The 24,691-nt window shown below is 42.2% G+C and overlaps 1 protein-coding gene across 2 annotated transcripts in view; it reads right to left on the reverse strand.

The window, feature by feature from the left end:
• Snx2 (sorting nexin 2) overlaps nucleotides 1-9,812 on the reverse strand; it is a 50,509-nt gene extending 40,697 nt beyond the window's left edge. The window contains exon 1 of one of the 2 annotated variants that reach the window (XM_003477377.5): nucleotides 9,614-9,812. In XM_003477377.5, the coding sequence (XP_003477425.1) occupies nucleotides 9,614-9,721 (108 nt within the window). In that variant the 5' untranslated portion in view covers nucleotides 9,722-9,812. The remainder of the gene's footprint in view (nucleotides 1-9,613) is intronic. The other variant, XM_063232442.1, reaches the window with a different exon arrangement.
• Nucleotides 9,813-24,691: the final 14,879 nt, after the last annotated feature.

A 24,691-nucleotide genomic window follows, 5' to 3' on the forward strand; every position in this document is an offset into this window, starting at 1 on the left:
AACTTACTATGTAGTCTACTTCTAACTTATGATTCTCCCACCTGAGAAAACCAAGACTTACAGACTGTCACCATGCCCAGCTTGAGATATCATTACATGATGATGATGATTACTATTATGAGGATTATTTTGGCAGCAATGGGGACTGAAAGCATGACATTTATTTATTTATTTAGTAGTACCAGAGATCAAACTCTATTTATTTATTTTTGAGACAAGATCTTGTTATGTAGTCCAGGCTGGTCTTTAACTCATTATGTAGCCTAGGTTAGCCTCAAACTTGTTAGGCAATCTTCCTGCCTCAACCTCGCAAGTGCTGGGATTACATGTAAACACCATCATGCCCAGCAAACACATGGCCTTAAAACTGAACTACATCTCCAGCCCTTCTAAATTTTTTTTTAAAAATTCTGAGACATGGTTTTGAAATTGACCAGGCTGGGCTCAAATTTGTAATCCTTCTACTGCAGTATCCCAGGATGCTGGGATTACAGGCTCATGGCACCAGTTCAGATGCCAGCATTCTTAACAAATGTATATTCTTTTCTTCCCCCACATAATCAACTAGTATGCATAACTTTTTAAGGTTTTTGCTCATATCTCTTAAAATGTGGTACTTTGAGACTCTATCCAAAATCTAAGTCCACTACAGCCCTTCTCTCTCACAAACTGATGCTAAGAAATCTGGACAGAATATAAAAAGCAATCATATAAAATTGTGTAACAGGGGCCAGGGATTTAGCTCAGTGGTATATGCACCTGTCTGGCAAGTGCAAGGTCGTGAGTTTAAATAAATAAAAGTATGTAACAGGCAAATTAGGGAGGCAGCCAAAATATGAAAAATAATTAAGAGTCAGTTTCATGATTGTCTTTCCCTTATTGTTTTAGCTTTTCTTGAAAACAGCAAAAATTGTAGAACTATGCAATAGGTCAGCGATGGTGAACCTTTCAGAGCTAACAAATAGCCTGACGTGGCACATGTGCCATAGGGTTCCATCGTTATAGGTACAGACAATTACTCCCAGAAAAACTCGTGTCTTTATGGTCATAATACAAAAGCCCCTAAAATCTAAAGAATATGGATGAAGAACCTCTTTTTCTGTTTTCTTTCCTGGCACTGCCCTTAGATCAGATCTATTGGCAAGACACCAGCAGGGATGAGAGCGTTGTCATATAAAACCCTAGAAGAAAATGTAAATCTTTGGCCAAATGAACCAGGATTTAAAAAATCATACTGTATAACATTTGTGTGACATTCTGGAAGAGACACAAGAAAAAACATAGGCAAAAACATCTGTATTTGGCAGTATGTTGGATGCAGGAAGAGCTAACTACAAAACACAGCATGATTTGTATTTTTTGGGATGATGGAAGTTTTTATGAGCTTGTCTTGACTGAAGTAGTGAACTTTACAAAACGTAGGTAAACCTTACACCAACTAAAATCTATCACCAGAGGAAAAACGCAACTGTTCAAATTCATAGGAAAACAAGTTAAATATTCCTGTCTCAAGCAACTTCATATACTAATTTGTTTACAGGTTCTAAAAAAATTCATGTAAAAATTCTTACATTTTAGTGATTTTAAGGAAAAGTGGTTAACCAGAGCTATGCTTTCTCCTATTAACTAAAAAGTCAACCAAATACACATATTCTAAGCACTTAGTATAGCTCGGGCTTACACAATAGGAAAAAAATTCTAAGATCAGTGGCCTTTCACCTGGAAACTACAGTTGAAATGCATAACTTTTGGGGATGGGGATTTAGCTCAGTGGCATAAGCGCCTGCCTTGCAAACATGCAGTCATGAATTCCATCCCTGGTACCGGTTTAAAAAAAAAAAAAAAAGTAAAGAAATGCATAACTATTGCAATGTGACAATGACAGGAAGACTGGGCTTCATTTTAAGTTCAGCTGACTCTTAAATTTGAGATTAGTAAAGAAATAGATACAAATACCTATTTGGTCAACTGACTTTTGACAAGACCACTATTCAAGGAGTACTTTTCAACAAATGATGCTGAAACAACTGTACAGCCACATGCAAAAGAATGTGCTGGATCCCTACCTAATATGATATATAGAGACTAACTCCAGCTAGGCTTGCAACTCCTATAATCCCAGAACCCAGAAAGCTGAGGCAGGAAGACTGCCCTGAGTTTAAGGTTAGGATGAGCTACATATTGAGCCCTTATTTCAACTAGCCCCCTCACCCAAAAAAACCCTCTAAATTGGTCAAACCTCAATGAAAGAGTTAAAATTATATAACTCCTGTAACAGAAAAACAAAACAGCAACAACAAAAAGGTAAATCTTCATAAGCCTGGATTTAGCAGAAGACTGTTACATATGACACAGAAAGTACAAAAACAAAAGAAAAAATAAATGAATGGACTTCATTAAAATTCAGAAAGATTGGTGTCAGGTGTAGTGTTATAGGCCTAGAATTCCAGCACTTTGGGAGGCCAAGGTAGAATGATGACAAATGCAAGTCCTGGCAACTTATCAAGATTGTCTCAAAATAAGAAATAGCTTAGGGGGGCTGGGGATTTAGCTCAGCGGCATAAGCACTTGCCTTGCAAGCAGGCAGTCGTGAGTTCCATCCTCGGTACCGATAAAAAAGAAAAAGACAAAAAAAAAAAAAAAAAGAAAGAAAGAAATGGCCTAGGGGCTGGGGATTTAGCTCAGCAGCATAAGGCCTGCCTTGCAGGCACTGGGTCATGAGTTCGATCCCTAGTACTGGTAAAAAAAAAAAAAAAAAGAAAGAAAGAAAAGAAATGGCCTAGGATGTAGTTCAGTGTAAAGGTCCCATGTCCAACTTCTAGTTCTGAGACGAAAAAAAACGTGTTTCAAACTGGCTACAGAGGCACATGCCTAGCTTCAGTTGGTCCCACCTGGGGAACTTTTTTTAAAACCTTGCCTCAAAATTAAAAATTAAAAAAAAAACCTGAGAATGGTGCCTATAATCTCCACACTGGGGAAGCGGAGGGCAGGAGGAACACAAAGCTGGAGACTAGCCTAGGCTACACAGAGTTCAAGGCCAGCTTAAACTACATAGCAAGACCTTGTCTCAAAAAAAAAAAGAAATAAGTCTGAGGATGTAGTTCAGTGGGTAGAAAGGCCCTGAGTTTAATGCCTAGTACAGTGGGGGGAGAGGGGAAGCAACCAAAAAAAAAAACCCTTGTATTTCAAAAATCTCTATTAAGACCATAAACAGAGCCAGGCTGTACCTATTATAGTCCAAGCACGCTGAAGGCTGAAGTAAGATGATCACCTGAACCCAGGGTTTAAGAGACCAGTGCAGGCAACACAGTAAGACCTTCCAATGTGAAAATGGAATAAAGAACTGACACATGCTACAATCTTTGAAAGCATCATGCTGGAGGAGGAGCAGTTTCAAAAGACCACATTTTATGTAATTACATTAATACAAAATCTAGAATAGGTAAATGAACAGAAAATTAGTGACTGTTTAGGGCTGAGAACTGAAGGATTGGGGAAATAAAGGAGGGATGACATCTACAGTACACAAGATTTCTAAATGCCAATCTTCCAAAAATGACTGCAGGGATGTTGCACAAGTCAGTGAATGTACTAAAAAACATTAAACTGTACACATTACAAAAGCATCATACCACAGCGATATATGCACACCTATGTTTATAGTAAGTAGTACAGCTTCTAATAACCAAATCTTGGAAACAGCTCAAATGCCTACCAACTGGTAAATGAATAAAGAAGATGAGGGTTTTCTTTTTTTAACAATGAAGTACTTGGGGCTGGGGATTTAGTTCAGCGGCATAAGCACCTGCCTTGCAAGCAGGCAGTCGTGAGTTCGATCCCTGGTACCGATAAAAATGAAAAAAAAAAAAAAAAGAACAATGAAGTACTTACTCTGCCATAAAGACACTTGACATTCCTAGGTACATGGATGCCCCTGGATTCCACACTGTAATGTGGAATAAATTGGACACTTAGGTGTAAACACCACGTTGTTTCTCTGGTGTGAGAAACTGAAAGTGTAAATAAGGACCAAAATGAATGACAGATACTGTGAAATAGGAAGAAAATGTCCAAATGGAGAATGGAAAGAGAGGAGAGAGGGAAGCGAAAAATTTAAAAGAGAAAGAGAAGGAAAAAATAGAAACAAAGCTTTTGTAAGCTGGGAGGGGAGGAGGGGCTGATGGGAGGGTAAGGCAATGGGAAAAAAAAAGTATCAACTTATATCCCTTAAGGTACAAAGTCTCTGATGAATGTGATCATTACAGGCCAGCAGCACTATATAAACAAAAGCTTACTAAAAATGTAGAATATTGGGGCTGACCTCAGTTCTAGAGAATCACAGTTTGTACATTAACAAAACTCCTATGTATTTTATGTATAAACTTTGAAAAGCACTGATCAGATGCAGATTCCAGGGAGATAAAGGTATAACAGAAAATGTCCCCTATGCTGCCAGTATACTTCAGTTTGTTGGTTACTCAGATGATAGTTCATTATTGATCCTGTTATTTTTGTTTCTTAGAAACAGTTGGTACTATGGTGCATACTGTAAAAAAAAATCCCCAATTGACAAGAAATGCTACTTCTGTACTTCCTGCTTGTTTATCCCATATAAGCCCTAGACCACAAGAGATCAGAGCCTGATATTTTGGCAATGATCCCGAGCAGTGTTGGTCGATGTAAATAAATCTGCCCCCAAATCTTGGGTGTCATTTCGGTGTTTGTGTGCCATTGTATTACATCTTGTGCAGCCAGGAAGACTGATGTATTGACCTCTTTGGTTGCTGGTTGTGTTCCCTCAAGGATAGAGCCTGGACCTTTCCAGATCCCAATGGGAAGGTGTCCCCTTGAGATTTCTCAAGTCCCCTCAGAGATCTGGAAGAAGATTCCTGGCTCCCCACTTGAGCAGTTCACATTAGACCCCAAAGGGAGAACAATGCAGCTTGCCTGTCTGTCAGTCAATCTGTCTGTCTGATTCTGACCTCTGGAGACACCCCTATTATTCTGTCAGCCCTGCTCAACTAGAGCAGAAGGGAAGTCTAATCAACTCCAGGAAGTCAGGACCACCCTCAAGGGAATGGGGCAGGAATGTTGTATCTTCTGAGTTACTGTTGAATGAATGTGTGAGTGAGTGGAACTGACAGCATAAGCAATAGGTTGCTCCGTCTGTGCACCATGACTGGAAAGCATTGGCTCTAGTGGCTGACTGGACCCTCACCTGTGATTTTGAGGCAATTGACATATGGCATAATGGGGGCCTCACACCCTCCTTAGCTAAGTCACATATAAGTCCCTCCAAGGGGCACAGCCAGAAGGGCATCTGAATGGTCTCTTTTTCTAAGGGGCACCCACCCTTTGTCTGTTGCACCGTAATTCAAGGGCACCTTACACACAAGGGTACGTCACACACGGAGGAAGTCAGAGATAGGAATTAACTGGTTAAAACCCACAGTCCCTGACTGCCAAAAAAAGGGCATTTAAGGAGTTAAAAGTTAAACAAACTGCTCCCTGCATCTCAAAGGGAAAAGAGGCCCATTCTTCCTGAGAATTCCACCTTAGCACCCTTGTTGGCCCCCTCAGTTGCTGCCAACACCTATAGCTTTACTCCCTTCTCCCAACTTGTCTACTTCCAGCCAGTGGAACTGTTTCCAGCTAGCCATGCCTGCACTTGGCCACAAAGGCCCTGCCTCCAAACCTTTTGACTTCTCACCCTAGTCAGAAGGCACCATCTAATGCCCACCCAAGGTAACTATCAGCAATTCCTTCTGAGTTGTACATTTGACTAATGAAAAATTGGACTGCCAGCTCTGATGAATTTGTTGCCATGGCCTTTCCCAAATGTCACTCTGCCTAGAATCCTAAAATCAGTCAAGTGCTTCTCAAACACATCAAAGAGGGGTCAAAAGCAAAACAATATCTCAAAAACTTACTGGTGTGGCTTAGAAGTCTGATATCTGCCCCCTCCCCCCAAATCCAGTCTGGTAAGATGACCATACCTTCCGGCTACCAGTGAAAAGGGCTATGGACACAAAAATAAATGCTCCCTTCATCTGCAAGACACAAAGAAATCTGACTATTCAGGGCCACCTCAACCCGAATCATTCCTTGCCCTGTTGGGCTGGACAGGACAGACCAAGTTCCATCAAATTGGGCCCCTGAGAGGCCAGAGTCATTGCAAAAGTTGGGGGCAAATCTGTGACTTCCCTGTTAGAGAGTGGGATAGAACCCTTCGCCTTGAAAGGTTCCCTTTGTTGCCAGGCAATCCCAGCACTTGAGAGGCTGAGGCAAGAGGACAGTTACATGTTCGAGACCAGTCTGGGCTACAAAGTTAGCTGATGGTCAACCTGAACTGCATAATGAGACAGTCTTAAAAAAATAAACAAAAAAAATTCCCTCTGTCAAAGAGTTACTATCACCAGGGCAACTGAGACTCTTGCTCCTCGCCCCTTCTGCCAGGCACAAACTTGCAGCCTGGGAGAACATAAGCCAGTCCCCATACCACTTCTGGTGAAAAATATCTCAAGTTAGAAGCAGCCATTTCCTTTGCTCCAAGTCAGTTAGCCTGCCTCTCATTTAACCCTGCACTTTCAACACTGACAGTTCCCTGAGAAGAAGATGATGCAGCCTGAGACAGATAACTGTAATCCTGAAGTTCCAAAAAGTCTTCTCCCAGAAGCATAGACTAGACTCACCTTCAGACTGATCATCAACACTGCCACCCCCACTGTTGTCCGATGTCACAGGAAACAAAAATGGCCATAAAGCCACATAGCCTGATACACTGTTAATCACCTTGGACAAGACATTGTACTCTTTGGTTCCTGACCCATACACCCTTTTTGGGATGTTACCTCCAGATGCCACCTGGCTTACATGTCTACATTTAAAAGATGCCTTCCTCTGCCTGTGAGTTGCTCCCATAGGCCTTTCAAGCTGGAAAATCCTGAGACAAGAGGCAATTCACTGTTACTTAATTGCCACAAGGGTCTAGGAACTCTCCCACTATTTTCAGGGAGGCCTTAACAATGGATTTGGTTCTGGGATAGCCTTTTCTCTGTCCCTCCTGCTTGCTGCCATGGTCTTGAGAAAAAATAATAGATTATCAAACTGCTAAAATACACCTCTCCTGCCTATAAAGCAAGTTTAGGCTCTGAGCTGCCAATGCTGCAGCCGTTACCCTCCATATATGTTGCCTCAGTCTTCTGCCACCCACAGACTGTTGGGTGCAGTCTTCTTCTACCTTTAACTGTCAGCCAGCTCCTCTTCACAATTGACCTGCACTCAACTACCCAAGGGTTAAAAACTTGTTTCCTCTATTAAAAAAAAAAAACAAAAAACAAAACAAAACACCATTTCTGGTTAATGACGCTTCCAAGTTGCCTACTGGCTGTAGCTCTGCTACAATATTTGGCAGAAATTGGTCACAACACAGAAACTGCAAATTTCTTGGAGCTGCTGGCTTTCACAAAATCTGGACCCCAGAGTTCACAGAACAGTGCCTATTCAGACACTTGAATCCAGTTGCTAAGGGCTGCCTGTTTCTGTGTTTCCACCTGCCATTGCAAAGGCATTTACATTTTACATATGAACACTGTGGATTCTCCTGTATGAAAAGTTTCAAACCAATGTAATAAAATACTGAAAAAACATCCTTTTAATTTCCTAGGATATTTTAATTTACGAAGAAATACTGCTTTATATCCTTTCCCATTTTGAAGGGAACAAAAATCTAAACTTATACCATCTCACAGCCACACAAATTTCTTTTGTTGTTTTCTTCAGACAGGGTTTCGTCATGTAGTTCAGGTTTGTCTTAAGTATACAGCCCTAACTAACTTTGTAGGCCTCAAACTTATGGCGATCCTCCTGCCTCGATGCTGGGATTACAGATGTGCCCTACCATGCCCAGTACAACTTTTTTTTTTCAGCACAACTTTTTAAAAACAACTTCAATGAACCTATGATATAAGGGCTTTAGATGAACCATCAATAACAACTTTACATACAACAGTCACAGAACATTAACCAAGATAAATTTATGCTATTTGTAAAGTCTGTAGACTTTCACTGAAAATTAGTCAAACGTTTTTTAAAAATAACAGAGTTCAAGGCCAGCCTGGACTACACAGTGAAACCCTTCATCAAAAAACCAAAAAAATCCCATCAATATGAGGCATACAGACTTACAGTTCAACTCTAAATAACATGAGTTAAACAGAATGCTTAGTGTTCACCATATTCTTAGTCACACTAGGTCAATCAAGTCTGTGCTTAATTCTTGCTGGAAAATCTTATATCTCCTAAATGGCCTAAGATCATAGGATCCTACAGAGGCTAAGTTTTGAAACACATTAAAGAAGTTGTATAGTATGTACAAGAGTAAAAAGGTATTAACTTACTCTGCAAAATTTTTTGCTAATTCTTAGGAAATGATGATTCTGACAATCAAATAAACATTTACTAAGTACAAATGTTCAAGATTTTGTGAGGAACACACATTAAAACAAAGCACTATACCTAGCTGTAGGGAAACTATAATCTGAAAGAAGGTGAGGTTTGGTGGGACCACTGCCAGTACAATTAGCAGAATGTGGTCAGCTTAGAACAGTTCTCCAAAGTTTCAGTTTCAGACAAGTACAATTCAGACAGTGGATAGTTTACAGTAATCTCCATTTGACTTAGTGCAGAACTGAACAGGTCAAGAAAGCTTGTAAGAAACCACTTTATTTTAAGCACATCCCAAGATAAATATATCCTCTGGGAATTCTGCATAGTATTTGTGTATATACATACTTTAAAATTGAGACTTAAGGTGTGAAAGTTCTCATTAAATGCAAAGCAATTCAAATTTGAGTAGATTTAGGCGGGCCCAATGCAGTTCAGAAGACGTTTCCTTTGACAAAAACAGGAACACTCAGCTTCAGAGATCGCTGATCATGCGAGAAAAGAGGAAAGAGGAGTGGAGATCTGTTTCTACTTCCCCTTGTACCTTAAATTTCTTCTCAAAGCAGTTTCCTGGAAAACGCCCTCTCTTCGACTTTGTATTTTCTAAACACTACAGTCCCTAGTAATCAAAACAGGCAAATGCATTTACCTATACCGTCAGCCCAAACTGAGGCTGATACCTCCAGGGGAACAAGCAGTCCCTGAAGGGCAGTGAATATGAAAAGTGTACCCCAGCGCTGCCCGCAGACCCTCGCTACTCCGCGCGCATTCGTAGCTCTCCCTTTCGGGGCACACCCTCCCGTGGGAAGAGAAAAGCAAGTAAGCACCGCTCCAAAGGGCCACAGAAGCCTCAGGGGAGCTAGGACGAGATTTCCCTGGCTGTCATCCGAAAAGCTGGCATGGCGGGGAAGGGCGAGGATGCTCGGTCCCGGTGGTCCGGGCCCCAAAAGAGAATTCGGTCGGTTCCCCAGGCCCGCAGGCTGCTCCCAAAAGCAAGCCTCGCTCCTAGGCCAACCCCAGCGCACTGACGGGCACCTGAGGTGGAGCTCGCGTCACAGGTGTCACGCGGACCAGGTCTTGCAAACATGGGTGAGGGGGGGAGTCAGGGAAAGGCACCCAAAGGTGAGGAGGACAGCACGGCGCGGGACCGGCGGCGACGCGGCCTCACCTCAAGGGTAGAGACAGTGCTGGTGAACAGGTCTTCTCCGTCCTCCAGCTCTTCGAAGTCGTTGGGCTTCCCGTCCCCTAGCGGAGGAGGTTCCCTCTCGGCCGCCATCTTCACTCGCCCAGACTACTGCGCGAGCTGGGGCTCGCGGACCTGTCACGTGAGCACGCACGGCGGCGCCGGCGCGCAGACCCACGGGCTGCCCCGCCTCCCGGCCTCCTGACGGCGCCGCCCCGCCCTCCGCCGCTCTCGGGCCCGCCTCTCCGCCGGGCCCCAGGCTGGTCTTGGTTCTCAGCTGTGGTTCTCAGCTGTGCTCCCCTCTGCGCGATCGCGGGAAGTTTGAGGTCCTGTTACCGCAGCGCCTCTCAACAGGACCGCTGTTGCCGCCACATACAAGTTTTAAACCTTCTTTAGGAAACAGAAGAGCAGGGACCAACCACCTTGGGAGCGGGAAGTCTCGCTCTCCAGGATCGCGCAGAGCCCCCGCAGCACCCAGTACTGCTTTGCTTCACCGGCCCGAGCTGCCCAGTGCCGGTGACTGCCTAGCAGTGCAGCCCTGGGCTTCTAAAAGGTGCCCAGAGCCGGACGTGGTGACGCACGCCTGTAATCGCAGTACTCAAGAGGCTGAGGCAGGCGGGTGGTTGCAAGTTTGAGACCAGCTTGAACAGTCTCAATAAATAAATAATTAAAATGCCCTGGATAACTGTAGTGCTTTCCTCAGTAGTCTGAAGAGCTGGAGACCTGCGTGTAGCTCAGGAGTTAATGAGTCCCTATAAACCCATGTCCCCAGGAACCCGGCCCTGCAGAGAGAAGCTGGAGACCTGGGGTGCAGCTCCCACTCCAGCCGTGAGAGAAGAGCCAGAAGGACCAGGGCGGGTTCCAAGCATCACATATATTCCCTGGTCTCCAAAAGCACTCGTTATGCGCAGTCTGGAGTCTGTTGCAGCTCGGAAACTTAGCTTCTTGTTTTCTTTAGTATGGGAGATTTAACTGAAAGCTTTGGCACTGAGCCACATCTTAAGCCTTTTATATTTATCGAGACTGGGTTTCCCCGACTCAGCTTGCAAGATTGTTGGAATTGTAGATCGATGCCGCCACACCTATTTTAACTTGTTTTTTAAATTTTTGTTTGTTTGAAACAGTCTCACTAGGTATTCTAGGCTGGTCTCATCCTCCTGAGGGTTGAGATTACAAATCTGAACCATTACATCTACCTTTCTTTCTTTTGAACCGTCTTTTACAAAGTTGATAAATTGCCCAGATTAGAATTTTCAGTCCTCCTGGCTCAGCCTCAAGAGTGCTGGAATTATAGATGCACCTTATTTCTCAAATGCTTTTAAAATCTGAGTCCGGTGGCACACACCTCTAATCCCTGTACTTGGAGGTTGAGGCAAGAAGGTCACTGTAAATTCAAGGGCAGCCTAGACTACGTAGTGAGAGCCTGTCTCAAAACAACAACAAAAGAACTGAGTATAGTGTCACACACCTTAATCCAAAAATTGAGTGGCTAAAGCAGGACAATCTCTGCAAGTTTGAGAGCAACCTGGACACATAAAGAGTTCAAGGCCACCCTGAACTACATAGCAAGGCCCTATCTTAAGAAAACAATGAACCACCAAGAAAAGGAAAAAAATTAATAATTGACTAGCATTTACATCAATAAATGGCATTATGACACAGCTGTGTTCCTTCCAGTGTCTAACATAGAAAATAAAAACCCTGGCAGATTACTGAATCATAGAGTATATCTATCCAGCTTTAGTAAATATTAACTTCCACTTCCACCACCAATGAGTTAAGTATTCCAGTTGTTCAGCTTTCTCACGATTATCCTTTGAAAAGCCACTTGACAGAATGTTTTAAGAACCATAAGTATATTCATACCAATTTGTCTAGTAGTTCTCCTAATTCAAAACAAGAAAAGATACATGCAGCAAAATATTCAGCGAATCAGGCTGAGTCTGATGTGCTGCAACTCAAAACCATGTGTCGTTTGTGGCTGCTGTGTGCTACAGTCACAGTTATGATGGAGACTTTGCAAAGCAGGAAATATTTATTATCTGATCCTCTCTAGAAAAAAACTTGCTGACCCCTGAATTCAAGCATTATTTACAATGGTAAAAGACTGGCTATAACCAGTATGCCCCTCCATAGAGGAATGGTAAGATAAATCTTTGGTAGATCTGGGTATAAGCAGTTAACAACAATGATTAAAAAGATTACTTGACCCAAACATTCTTTTTTTCATTTTCTTTTTCTTTTTTTTTTTTTTTTTTTGTCTTTTTCATTTTTATCGGTACCAGGGATTGAACTCACGACTGCCTGCTTGCAAGGCAGGCACTTATGCCACTGAGCTAAATCCCCAGCCTCAACCCAAACATTCTTATTTAAGGCTCTATATAAGGAAGACAACAAAGAAATAAACTAAAACACAATGTGTTAGGAACTTTTTTAAATGCTGAGAAATCAGTGAAAACAAAAATACCTGCTCTTATACTTTGAGTAGAAAAATATAGCCTAAATAAGTAAAGTAGCATGTAGGGGATAAATGATAAGAAAAAAGCAACGACTAGGAATAGGAGATATTTTAGGCTAGGTAGTTACCAAAATGATCTAAGAAAGTGACTCTTGAGTAGGGCTTTAAAGTAAGTGAAAGGACTTGACACTCAGGTACCTTGAGGAGGAACACATGAGGCAAAGGGATAGTTGGAAATGTGCAGAGAAGTTCTAGGAACAGGAAGGTCAAGGGCTACAGTGGGATGACGGACAGGGAGAGTGCAAGGAGGCCAGATGGTAGCTGGTGATTGGTGAAGAGGATGTAGAACCTTGTAGCAAAATAAAAATTCCTATTACTGTGTAGATGTTTCAAGCGGATCTCAGTGGTACAGAACTTGCCTACCATGTACAAGGCTCTGAGTTTGATTAAGCAGAGAAAAAAAAATTGTCTTCCAGTTTTCTTTCTTCCCTAATCATGACAGTTATTTAAGGCTCTATATAAGGAAGACAACAAAGAAATAAACTAAAACACAAACAGTGTTAATGGACAAGTGTTGTAAATGATACAATGTTTTTCTTTTGCCTTTGGTTTCTGTAATTTGGCTAACAAAAGACATTGTTTAAGAACCTGGAAAAAAACAGTGGCCTAGGGATTTAACTCAGTGAGAAAGCTGTTGCTTCAGTCCAGTTTTAAAATAATCAATAAAAATAAAGAAAAAGGGCCAGGGATTTAGCTCAATGGCATAAGTGCCTGGCTGGCAAGTGCAAGGTCATCAGTTCAATCCCCCTATACAAAAAAAAAACCAAAGGAACCCAAATCCAACCTCATTAGAAAAATCTTACAAACTCTTGCTTGCCAACCACAGCTCTGCTCTGGGCAGACCCCATTATTTGCTTCCTTTATAAATTCTTTTAACTATTCTTCCCAGAAAAGATTCTAAAAATTCACTTTCTTAAGTAATTTCTTGCTGGGAGCCAAACTGAAGCTGGAAATTGACCTAGGGAATGAACGAGAGGTGACCCTACCAGGAAACAAAGAATGCCTGGTCAACCACGTGAAGAAGTTGCTACAGCCCAGAAAAACACCCAGCTCCTGGACAATACAAGCAGTGAGTTGCTAGGCAGAGGGCTCAAACTGACATCATCTTCCCTGGTATATAAATAAACAGGCTGCATTGGCTGAGCAGTATCTTTCCTCCCATCAGGAGAATAAAGTGCTCCCTCTGATCCAGCTTTGTCTTATCCTCCCATGAGAAGATTAAGGGCTCCACCTGAGCCTAGCTTTGTCTGTCTGTCTGTCTGTCTGTCTGTCTCTCTCTCTTTTTGGTGCCAGGGATCGAACTCACGACCTTGCATTTGCCAAGCAGGTACTTATGCCACTGAGCTTAACCCCTTGGCTTTTCTTTATTTTTCTTATCCTCTCGGAGTCCACCCCCAAAACCTCAGAAGCTGCACTGGGTCAGGGCAACTTCTGATCATTTTCTTCTCATTTTCATCAAACGTCTGAGCCTCTTCATTTAATAACAAAATAAAAATATTCTGAATGAATCTGTTACAGTTTTTTTCTTGCTGTGGACACAAATAGTCCACAGCGAAAACTGCCAAGCATACTCTTCATAGTAGGTAGCTGTGTTTGTTAAAGATCTGGACCGCAGCAGCAGGGACAGACAAAAGGACAGATGGAAAAGGGAGGATGAAAAGGAACCTTCTATAATTCAGGCTTCCAGGATTTCAAGCCTCAGTCATCTGATCGATGCCTGCCACTCAGTCTTCTCGTACTGGGCTCAGAGCTCTGCTGCCAAGGGCATCTCAACTCCTAAATTTAGCCCTAGGGTGGTGCTGTTTTTATAATTGAACAAAGAAGGGCACAACTCCCTCAACTTCTCAAATTCTAACTGCAAATCCATCAACTTTAAGTACAATTGAAATTTTCTCTCTGGGCTCCATTAGTCCCTGCAGGTTTTTCCAAACTTTGGTCACAGAGGCTGCTCATCACCCCTATTGGACTACAGGATTGTTCCTCTCAGGGACAATTTCTTCTTTGACTTTGGATCTTGAGCAGCTCAATATTAGTTATCTATTGCTGTAAAATAAATGCTGCTAAATTCAGTAGTGTAAAACCATAAATATTTATTTTCTCATGATTTCTGTGTATCAGGAATCACCTTGTAACTTGGCTGCTGTTATGGTTGATACATTCATTGTGTTAACTTGAGAAGTTTAGAAGTAAAAGAGACTCAGCAGGGAGCCAGGGTTCTTACTTTATAAATATCCTCATCTTATGCACCAGGAGGGCACAGTGGTTTTGTGAGTGCCATACCTGTCCTGCAAGTGCAAGGTTGTGAGTTCAATCCCTGATACTGCCTCCAGAAAGAAAGAAAGGGTATTAGGTGCCATATATCTCAAAGAAAGAATTTTCTTCAATAGTATTAAAAATGATGCTCTTGCTGGGCGTGGTGGCTCACGCCTGTAATCCAGCACTCAGGAGGCTGAGGCAGGAGGATCATTGTGCGTTCAAGACCAGTCTGGGCTACAAAGTGAACTCAAGGACAGCCTGAATGGCATGGCAAGATCCTGTCTCAAAAAGACAAAAAAATAAATAAATAAATAAATAAAAATGATGCTCTTTCTCTGTCTCTGTCTCTCTTCTCTGTCTCTCTCTCTCTCTCTCTCTATATATATATATATATATGTATATGTGTGTGTGTGTGTGTGTGTGTGTGTGTGTGTGTGTGTGTGTGTGTATACAAAAATTATACTATAATAGTGATATTTTGGTTGGGTATGATGGTAAATGCCTGGAATCCCAGCATTAGGGAAGTTGATACAGAAGGATTGCCACAAGTTCAAGATCAGCCAGGGCTACATAGTAAGACCCTGTCTCAAAAAACAAAACAAAAAAACCCACGCAAAAAAAAAAAAAAAGATTGTAGTATTTGGAAGCTAACGCAGGCCATACTTTTAAGTGACACATTACTCAAAGCAAAAAGATTTAGGAAACTTCAAGAGAACTTACTAATAAAGTCCAAAGGCCCTGAATTCAATCCCCAGAGAAAGAAAGAAAGAGAAGAAGGCAGTTCGAAGAAAGAAGAGCACACGGGGAACATTTGTTAGCCTGAGAACCCTGGCTCTGGGAACACAAAGAGAAGTGTGCAGGGGAAGGCAGCCACCGATGGAAGATTATCCAGGCAGCAGGGGGAAAGGCAGGGAGGCTGGAGAGGTTTTTAACACAGCTCCTGGTCAGCAAACAAACATGCACTTGTTAGGGTCTTCTTCAAAACTATACAATACTTTGGCTGCTTAAATGAGTATGGAATATTGCCGCTGAGGATGATGTTTAAACCTTTTATTGAAAGCTCGTGAGGGACTTCATGTTCCTTGGAAACAAGGAAGGAAAGAAAAGAGGAAGGGAGGAAGGGAGGAAGTGAAGCGGGTGTCCCTGTCTTGGTGCATTGCTGTGCAGGTGTCACCAGTCCCTGCCCCGGGAGCTTCACTGTGGCTGGCAAATAGTCACACGGCTCCTTCTGACAAAACTGTGTCATTGCACGAGTGTTCTGAACACCATGAAAGGGCCACCACAGATCACATCTGGTGTTGAGGCAAAAGAACTCCTTCCTGCCCCTGTGCCCCTCTTGAAGCCCCCAAAACAAGAATTTGACCCCGTGTTCTGAGCCACTTTCCCTCTGCCCAGCTGCCAGCTGTGCTCCAGGCCTGGGGCCAGCGGGGCCCCAAGGTGGCCGGCTTCAAGCACAGGAGGCCAAGCTGGCCAAGGACCCATGCTCCGAAGCACTTGGGCTTGGTTTCGTGCACCACTTCACTGCCCCAAAGTCTTACTAATTTTGAACAAGGGACACCATATTTTCCTTTTGTGGTGGACCTGCAGTTTACTGAGCCATCTTGTTCTTGCAGGGGATAGCAGGAAGGTTGAACCTTCACCTTGTGGCCAGCTAAGGGGAAAAAGCTGGCTTCCTTTCTCCTTGCTTTCCTCAGGACAAGGATGGGGTGACTTTCTCCCCAACAACTCTCACTGCTCTACCAGAAAGGACAGAATGAATATTGTAGACATTTCTATATGAATTGTAGACATTCTATATGAATAGCCGGATAGAAATTATGACACATGTGTGTGTGATTAACTTTGTAAAGACTGGTGCATATATATTTTTAAAAGTTTAAGATGAATTTTTCAGTAAAACAGAACATCAACAATAAAATACAGAATAAAACTATTGGTCCTTTCTAAGCGATAATAGTCATGCACACCAAATTCTGGAGACAGAGTTACTTACTTGGGTGAGCTAAAATGAAATGGCAACTATTAAATATTGAGGAAAGACATAATGGAACAGAATGGTGGTGGTCAGGTTAAAGGAAGTGCACTGAGCGGGGCATGGCGGCTCATGCCGGTAAACCCAGCACTTGGGAGGCTGAGGCAGGAGGATCGCTGTGAGTTGGAGACCAGCATGGGCTACAAAATGAGTTTAAGACCAGCCTGAACTGCATAGTGAAACCCTGTCTCAAACAAACAAACAAACAAACAAACAAAAGAAAGAAAGCGCACTAAAACCCAACCAAAATGAAACTACACTAAAGTTACTGCACTGGAGGTAGAAAGAAGAAATAGAGGCAAATAGAAAGGAGACAAAGAAAAGTGTCACTTTTTGATAGTCCTTTTAAGAAAACTGCAGCTTCAGCGCACAAAATTCCCTGGGCTAACCACACCAGTACTTCTTATCTTTATTCCTGGGTGCCTTTGTGCTTCCCAGGCCAGTTTAGCTTCCTAGGTTAGTTTTTGTTTCCTCCAGGCCATTGTACTCAGATGCCTTAAAGATACTGAGTTCACAAATTAAACTAGTTGATAAAGTGAATGGGCTATTGTCTTTCACTTGTAAACTGAGTACTTGCTTTTCATAAATGAAAATTGCCACAGATTTCTACTTCCCCAGAACACATAAAATATCCCAGCTCCTTATCACAGTATGCCTTTTGAGGGTACATTCTATTTTCCCTGACTGTGTATTTTAATTCCGCTTCCTGCATTACCCAGAAAATAAGGCTGAGTCTTCATATTAATTTTTGCACCATGCATGGTGACACATGCTTGTAATTCCAGCACTTTCGAAGCTGAGGCAGGAGGAATGCTGTGAGTTTGAGGCCAGTCTGGGCTGTATAGGGAATTCAAGTCCAGCCTGAAATGTATAGCAAGACCCTGTCTCAGGAAAAAAAAATTAAAGAAATATCACATAAAAATCTAGATTTCTGGCTTCTCATTTAAAAATCACATCCCAGCTCTCTGTATATGTCCCAGACACCGGTGGCCATGTGCTCTCCAATGCTGCCTGATCCCCAGCCTGTCTTGCAGGCTGTCCAACCTGAGTTCATTTTCATCTCCTCCAGCAGTAGCTGTGGGCTGACCTCTCACGTCCACCCTGCCCCATTCTTCCTTAGTGATAAGCTCGTTGCAGCAGGCTCAACCTCATTCCTTCCTGTGTCAGCAGTGACCCTGTGACTAAGCTCTGGCCGCCACTTACTGTCAGCAGAGTTGTACTAAATCAGGCACAGGAAGCCGTGTTGAGTTAAACTCCCACACTGGCTATGAACGTCAAACAGAGGCCGAGCTAGGCTGCTGCTCAGCACCAGAGTGCTTGTCTAGCACATTGCAGGCTCCTGGTTCAATCCCCACTTCAGCCAGAAAACAAACAAAAAACCCCCAAAATAAAAATGGGGCCACTCACATTAAAGTTCCACCAAGCCAAAAAGAAACTGTTCCGATTGCTCTTCAGAGAAGTAAAGATTAGAGTGATAACAGCAGTTTCTCCAGACCAGAGTTCTTCAGTGCAGTAGTGAAGTTTTCCCCCCTTAATCTCCACATAGGAAAGGTCACTTAAAGTAACTGAGGTTGACCAGCCTCTGGTCCTTCAATGCCTGCTGTCCCTCAGCCTTTCCATCTATTTTTATCTATCTATGTCTTTCTTTTCTGTGATTAAAATGCAGGACCTTACGAATGCCAAGACACCATGCTGCTAGTGGACCACACCCCCCACCCCCTAGCTATCAGATTTATTTATCTTAAATTAAAAAATTTTTATTAGTACACAATTGCGTAAATAATGACTGCATTCATCACAGGAGTCAGTAAGTATATGTAACACATTGTAACTCTTTTTCTTTACCTTCTCCTTCCTTATCTATCAAATTTAAATAATACTCTGTAAATATAGTTGGGTTGTCTTAGTTTTTAATTTAGGAGTGCATTGTGAACATTTTCTTATCAATAATTTTGTTTCTTACTTTTCTCTCACTTTTGTTGGTGGGGGATTGGTTTGGTGAGACAGGATCTTTCTTGTTTTGTTTTTTGAGACAGGGTCTCACTACATAGCCCAGGCCGGCCTCAAACTCACAGCAATACTTCTGTCTCAGCCTCTTGAATAATGGGATTATAGGTGTGTGCCACCATGCTTGACTTAATAATTTTTGTTTTGTTTTTTAAATAAGTATTGTCTTAGTTACTTTTTACTCGTTGATGAGACAAAATACCTAATGCCCAAGTTGGGAAAGGAAAGGTTTATTTCTTACAGTTTTTGGAGGTTTCAGTCCACACTCAGTTGGCTCCAAGACAGGCGGGCATGGCTGGACCACCATTCATGGTGGCCGCAAACAGCAAGCTCAAACCAGCAAAGAGAAAGACATACCTTCTTCCTGCCATTACATCACATCCTGGCTCCACCCCTATATGGGTAGACACCATCAATCCAAGCACTATACAATGAACCATCACATATGAACAATGCAAACTCATGAGGCCTGGGGGACACAAACATAAACCATGACAAGTATATATCAGATAGCCAGCTTAGATTCCAGGAATAGTGCAGTGTAGGGAATCCTAAGCGGGGGAAATGTACTCTGCCGACCCAGGAACGAACTAAGCTGAGAGAAACCAACTGGAAATGCAGTCCCAGTGCTACGACTGGAATAGCTCAGCTATTTCAGAGCTGGAACCCGCACCTCTGAAAACCGCGGCTTTCCTGTGGAATATCCTGCTGCTGCTGCTGCTGCTGCTGCAGCATCTGAATCGGCACAGCAAGGATAGAGACGCGAAAGCTCTGAGAGCGGGAATCGGTGAACCGAATTGGGAGCCCTGTGTTGACCTGCGGTGAGTGAGAGGTACAGGGACCCTTCCATAGACTAGGAGGCTCCAACAGAGGACATTCTAGGACTGGGCAGACTAGCCAGAACAGGATGCTGCAGTGACTTCAGTCACATATTCCCCTCTCAAGTGGGATTGTTGGGGAGCGCTTGATCTGGGTGATGCCCTGGACTAAGAACCAGTAGGATAGCCCAAACCAGATCCCAGTGCATGGCAGTGCACCCTAATGCAGTGAAGTCTTCAGCAGGTTGACTGACCTGGAGGGGCAGGCCCAGCAGAGGCTGCCCAGGTCTGTGACTCCCTAGTACACTGCAGTGGGCAGGAACACCTAGCTGGTGCAATTCAAACAAACTGTAACCAACAAAGAAAGAAACTGGGCCTCCTATATATGCTTGTATGGAAGTAACAAAAAGTATGGGAAGAGGGAGCAACAAGAAAGGATCCTCAGTCCCCAATCCTGAGAACACTGATCCAGGAAAGGTAAATGCAAAGGAGAATGAGGACAGAAAACATGCAATATCAGGCATGGCACCAATAGAGATAAAGCAATATCTCTGGGACATCATAGACGAGTTCAAAAGTGAAGTATTTAACCAAGTAAAGCAAAAAGTACAATAGTTAAAGAAATGCTAAGCACCTCCCAAGAAAAAACAGACGGTGGAATAAAAGAACAGAAAAAAAAGGGAAGAATTGTTTGATGGAGAAAATAGAGAAAGTGTAGAATACATGAAGCAGGTTCAAAGAGATTACCAGGAAACTAAAAACTCTATTGAAAGCTGGCATAACAGCTTGAAAGAAACTAAGGATAGATTATCAGAACTGGAGGACAGATTTGTAATGTGGGTGCATGAAAGGAAAAACTTCTTAAAAATAACAAGAAAACAAACAGCAATAATACAAAGACTAGAAGATGATAAGAGGATCTATAACTTAAAAATTAAGAATGTAAAGCAAGAAGCAGGGATACAAACAAATGAACTGCAAAGGCTATTCACAGAAATAATCAAGGAGAACTTCCCTAATATGGGAAAAGGTAAATATACTTAGATCTATGAGGCATACAGGACCCCAGCCACCTACAACCCAAACAGAGCTACACCCAGGCATATAATAATCAAACTTCCAGAAGTCCAAAATAAGAACTGAATATTAAAAGCTGTCAGAGACAAGAAACAGATCACTTACAAGGGAACACCCATCAGAATTACAGCAGACTTCTCGGCACAAACCATCAAATCACGAAGAGCGTGGAGCAAACTAATTCAAGCTTTTAAAGACAATAACCTCCAGCCAAGATTTATATATCTTGCACAACTGTCACTAGAAATTAGTGGAGAAACAAGGTGCTTCCAGGATAAAGAGGAACTACGGGAATTTGCAACCACCAATTCAACTCTATAGAGAATACTACAGGATATTCTAAAAAAGAAAAATTCCAAGATTCTAGAAACAGTGGCAGAGAGGCCACAATGAATGGAGCAGAAAGCGAAATAAAGAAGACAAACTGACAACTAATGACAGAAAAAGAGCTCAACAGAAATGAGGCAGAGAAGGTGAGATGGTTGGAACAGCTATTTTGGAAAAAACAAGACATCATAATAGGTAGTGCTGATTTAATATCATCTTGTTTTGAAGTCCCATCAAGCATTTGTTCTTCTGTCTCTATTGGTCTTAACAGGTGTATCTGACTGGATTTTATTATATGTGATAATATAAACAAAAACTTTTATAGACAAGGAGATAATAAAGAAACCATTGTTTATTTTCTGTTAGTTGGTTCTAAATACCCTGTAATAATGTCATTCTCTTGAATGGTTTTATATTGTCTTGATATGTTTGATGCTACAGTATACAAAGTTATGCTCAAAGATTTCAAGGAAAGAGACACTATGGTAACTACTTTTATGTCAGGATATCTTGTGGTGAAACACTATTTTGCTTAAATGGTTATGTCTGACCTGTGCTGTTTTGTTGTTATGTCCTCTTTTATCTCAATCTCCTTTTTTATTGTTTCTTTTTATCTTTTTAATTAAGGGAAAAAATAAATAAAAAATAGCAGGATATATCATAGTAACCCACTTTGATTTCCTATTAACTTGATTTGAAACCCTGTATTGTTCTCACCATCTTGTTTTGACTGATTTTCCTCTATTCTGTTTTTCTTGATAGTACCAAGTTCGAGAGTATTGGCAACAACTGTGAAGACAATAAGATTCAGTATGATTCCTGTTCTGGTTTGACTATTATCTTCTTTTGAAGTCCTTTAATGTCTCCAATGTTTTGGTTTTATTGGTTTTGTTCTTAATGTTTTGTTCAATTTTATTATAACTGATGATATAGGCAATTCTTTTTTTAAGATAGCAAGAGGCATTATGGTAACCATTGTTGATCACCTTGTATTCTGTTTTTACATCATGTACTATGTCCATCCTTTTGATTTGACTGACTCTGTTTTGTTTTGTCACATTTGGTTTTATTCTCTTCAAAAAAGTAATAAGAACTGTGGGAGTAATAAGTTGCAAAATGTGTAATTGTTATTGTAAAAAAAGAGAGGAAAAGAAAGTGCTCTAAAGAATATAACTGCATGTATATTTAAGTGTATGAGATAGATGACTATATTATTGAGTTTTGTTGGATCATTGAACTGAAGTGTTTGCAGTCTCACTGTTTGAATGTCCACTTTGTATGCTTTAATTTTGTAACTTGAACAACTATTTCCAAAATGACAATATGTAATCTATTAACTAGTGATTTCCTATTGTTTATTTTTGAAATTCTGTATAACTTGTACCCTTTCTCTGTTTTTTTTTCCTCCTTAAATAAAATTTTTTTAAAAAATAAAGAATAAATAAGTAAGTATATATCGCCTGTGGAGTTTCTTTTCCAAGGTTCTACAATGATTAGCTCAATCTGAATAGGACAGGAGATGAAGCTGGCAGACCAGTGCGCCATAGGCCTGAGGTAGGAGAGGCCATGCCTTCCACTTTCCCAGGCAGCAGGAAGAAAGGATGTATGCAGATGAGCAGACTGGAAAGGGGCTCTGTGGGCAAAGAAAATATCAAAGATTTCTTCCTCCTCCTCCTCCTCCTTCTTGTCTTTCGATCTGACCACACAGTGAATAAGAAGCCAGAGGATGGCGGGGGTGTGGGGTGTGGTGGGGATGGTCTGAAATTTGAAAGCAGAAAGTCGTCAACCTCCTTCCAGCCAAAAGGCCTGCTCAAATGGAAAACTGCTCATGCTTGCCTGGAGTTCTGTGCACAAGCCTAGTAACGCTAGCAGCCTCTGCTCTTAAGTGACAAGTCTGAAAGACAACAGCACAAGCAGCTAGGAATATGGCAAGCGCTGGTTGTGGGCATCACGTGCGTGTGGTCCCGGGTTCAAGACCGCCCAGCACAGCAAAGTGATCGCTTGTCTCAAAGCAAGACTCGCAGTCCTGCCATTCGGTGGCCTCTTTCTGGGAGGTGAGGCGGGGAGCCTTCCCCCCAGGACTGCAGCAGCACGCCCTGTGCGCTTGGCCTCTCCAAAGCGGAGCCTCCCTGAGCGCCCGCGAGCTGCCTGCTCTGCTCTCCCAGAACTGGACTCCGGCTGCCTTCCTCGTGCAGGTCAGGTCCCGGCTCTCCTGGCTCTGGACCCGCAAGCTCCAGCCCCACTGCAAAGCTCGGAGCTGACCGCATCTTCTGCTTGAGTCTGTCCCCTAGCACTGGTTCCTCCCTGCCTTTGTAGCTCTCCAATCACTCCCGCATCACTCTGCGGTACTTTGCTAAGTAGATCTTAAGACCGTGCCCACTTTGCAGACCAAATACCCATTAAGAAATGACTCCTGGAGGAAAATCGTAGCTGGATTTATTTTTTATTTTTTATTTACTTTTTATTTATTTATTTATTTTTTGAGACAGGGTCTTGCTACGTGGTTCAGGCCAGCTTTGAGCTCACTATTGATGGGTTCCACCTGTGTGAAGCTATGCCAGGCTCAGCCCAAATGGCTCTGGACCCCAAAGACGACAGCGTGTCCTCTCAATGCTAACTTCTGCCTTCTTCTCCCAAGCTGCTTTTCACTGGCCGACATTCCCTCAATTAGCCGTCTGTACGTCATTCTGTCAACCCATCCAAACTCCTCCTCCTGTCAAACTGAATAAAAGTCTGTCCAGCTTCCTCCTCTGCCTCAAAGGGATCTTGCACTCTCCTGAAGATCTTCTGTGCCTGCAATAAAAGCGTTGTTTTCTTTTCCCTCCCCACCCCCTTTCTACTTTTGCTTCTCCACCCTGTCAAGGAAAAACTTAAAAACTATGTAGCAAGGGCTGGAGTTGAACTCACAGCGATCCTCCTATGCTCAGCCTCCCAAGCGCTGGGATCAACAATGTGCACCACCACACCTGGCTTTGGAGGGAAAAAATCAGAAATTCAACTTTACAAAGAACAAAGATCATAAGCCAAATCAGAACAGTGAAGCTGGGTGTGATGGTGCATGCTGTGATCACAGCACTTGGGAGGCGGAGGCAGGAGGACCACTGTGAGTTTGAAGCCAGCCTGGACTACATAATGAGTTCAAACCTAACCTAAACGGTACAGTGAGGCCCGACTGCCAAAACAAACAAACAAACAAACAACAGTGAAGAGTCACATTACAGACAAAAAGTAAAGGTATCATGATCAGAGAATCTAAATATATTGAGGACAGTGAAGTGACCATAACACAGTTCCTTGAGTTGCATCAGAGATGAAGACTAAAATGTCTGTATCATAGGATAATTTGCTAAGTGATTCCTATCTGTTAGATAAATCATTCCAAGCCTCACTTTCATCATCTGTTAAAAGGGAAGAATGGTAATATCTACCTCATTCATGCTCTGTGAGGGTAACATGATGTATACATATGGCACATTCTGTAAATAAGTACAGCATCACTATTTTTACCTTGCAGAATGGTGGGGATTGAGTTCTATTGATATAATAACTATAATGAGTAAAATATATTTTCACAAAAATAGTAAAAATAGTTTATATTCATGCAAAATTCAGTCTAGGGTTTAAATGGCAAAGGAAAATTTCCAGTGAGGAAAGTCTACAACAGTAAAACATACAAACCCAGTATTTGTGCAGCATGCTGGATCCCAGATAAACTCTTTCTGTGGGTAACATCTGTGTACTTGCTTCTTTGGCTTTCCAGCTAATACTTTTCAAGTGTAAACATATAGAATAAGCCATTACATGACTAAAAGCCCTGACTGTAATTATTACTACTATTTTTTATTATCAGGGCTTATAGTGTCTTTCTATGGAGCTACATCTCCAGTCCGTTTGTTTCTATTTTTATTTTGACATAATTGTTCACTAAATATCTAAAATTATGGGGCTCAGACTTGCAGCCCTCCTGCCTCTCTCTCCCAAGTGCTGGGGTTACAGGTGTGTACCGCCATTCCCATCTTGACAATGTA

This window comes from Cavia porcellus, unplaced genomic scaffold (assembly GCF_034190915.1).
Source record: "Cavia porcellus strain 051 isolate PalLab524CR breed Dunkin Hartley unplaced genomic scaffold, mCavPor4.1 scaffold_21, whole genome shotgun sequence".
Lineage (NCBI taxonomy): Eukaryota > Metazoa > Chordata > Mammalia > Rodentia > Caviidae > Cavia > Cavia porcellus.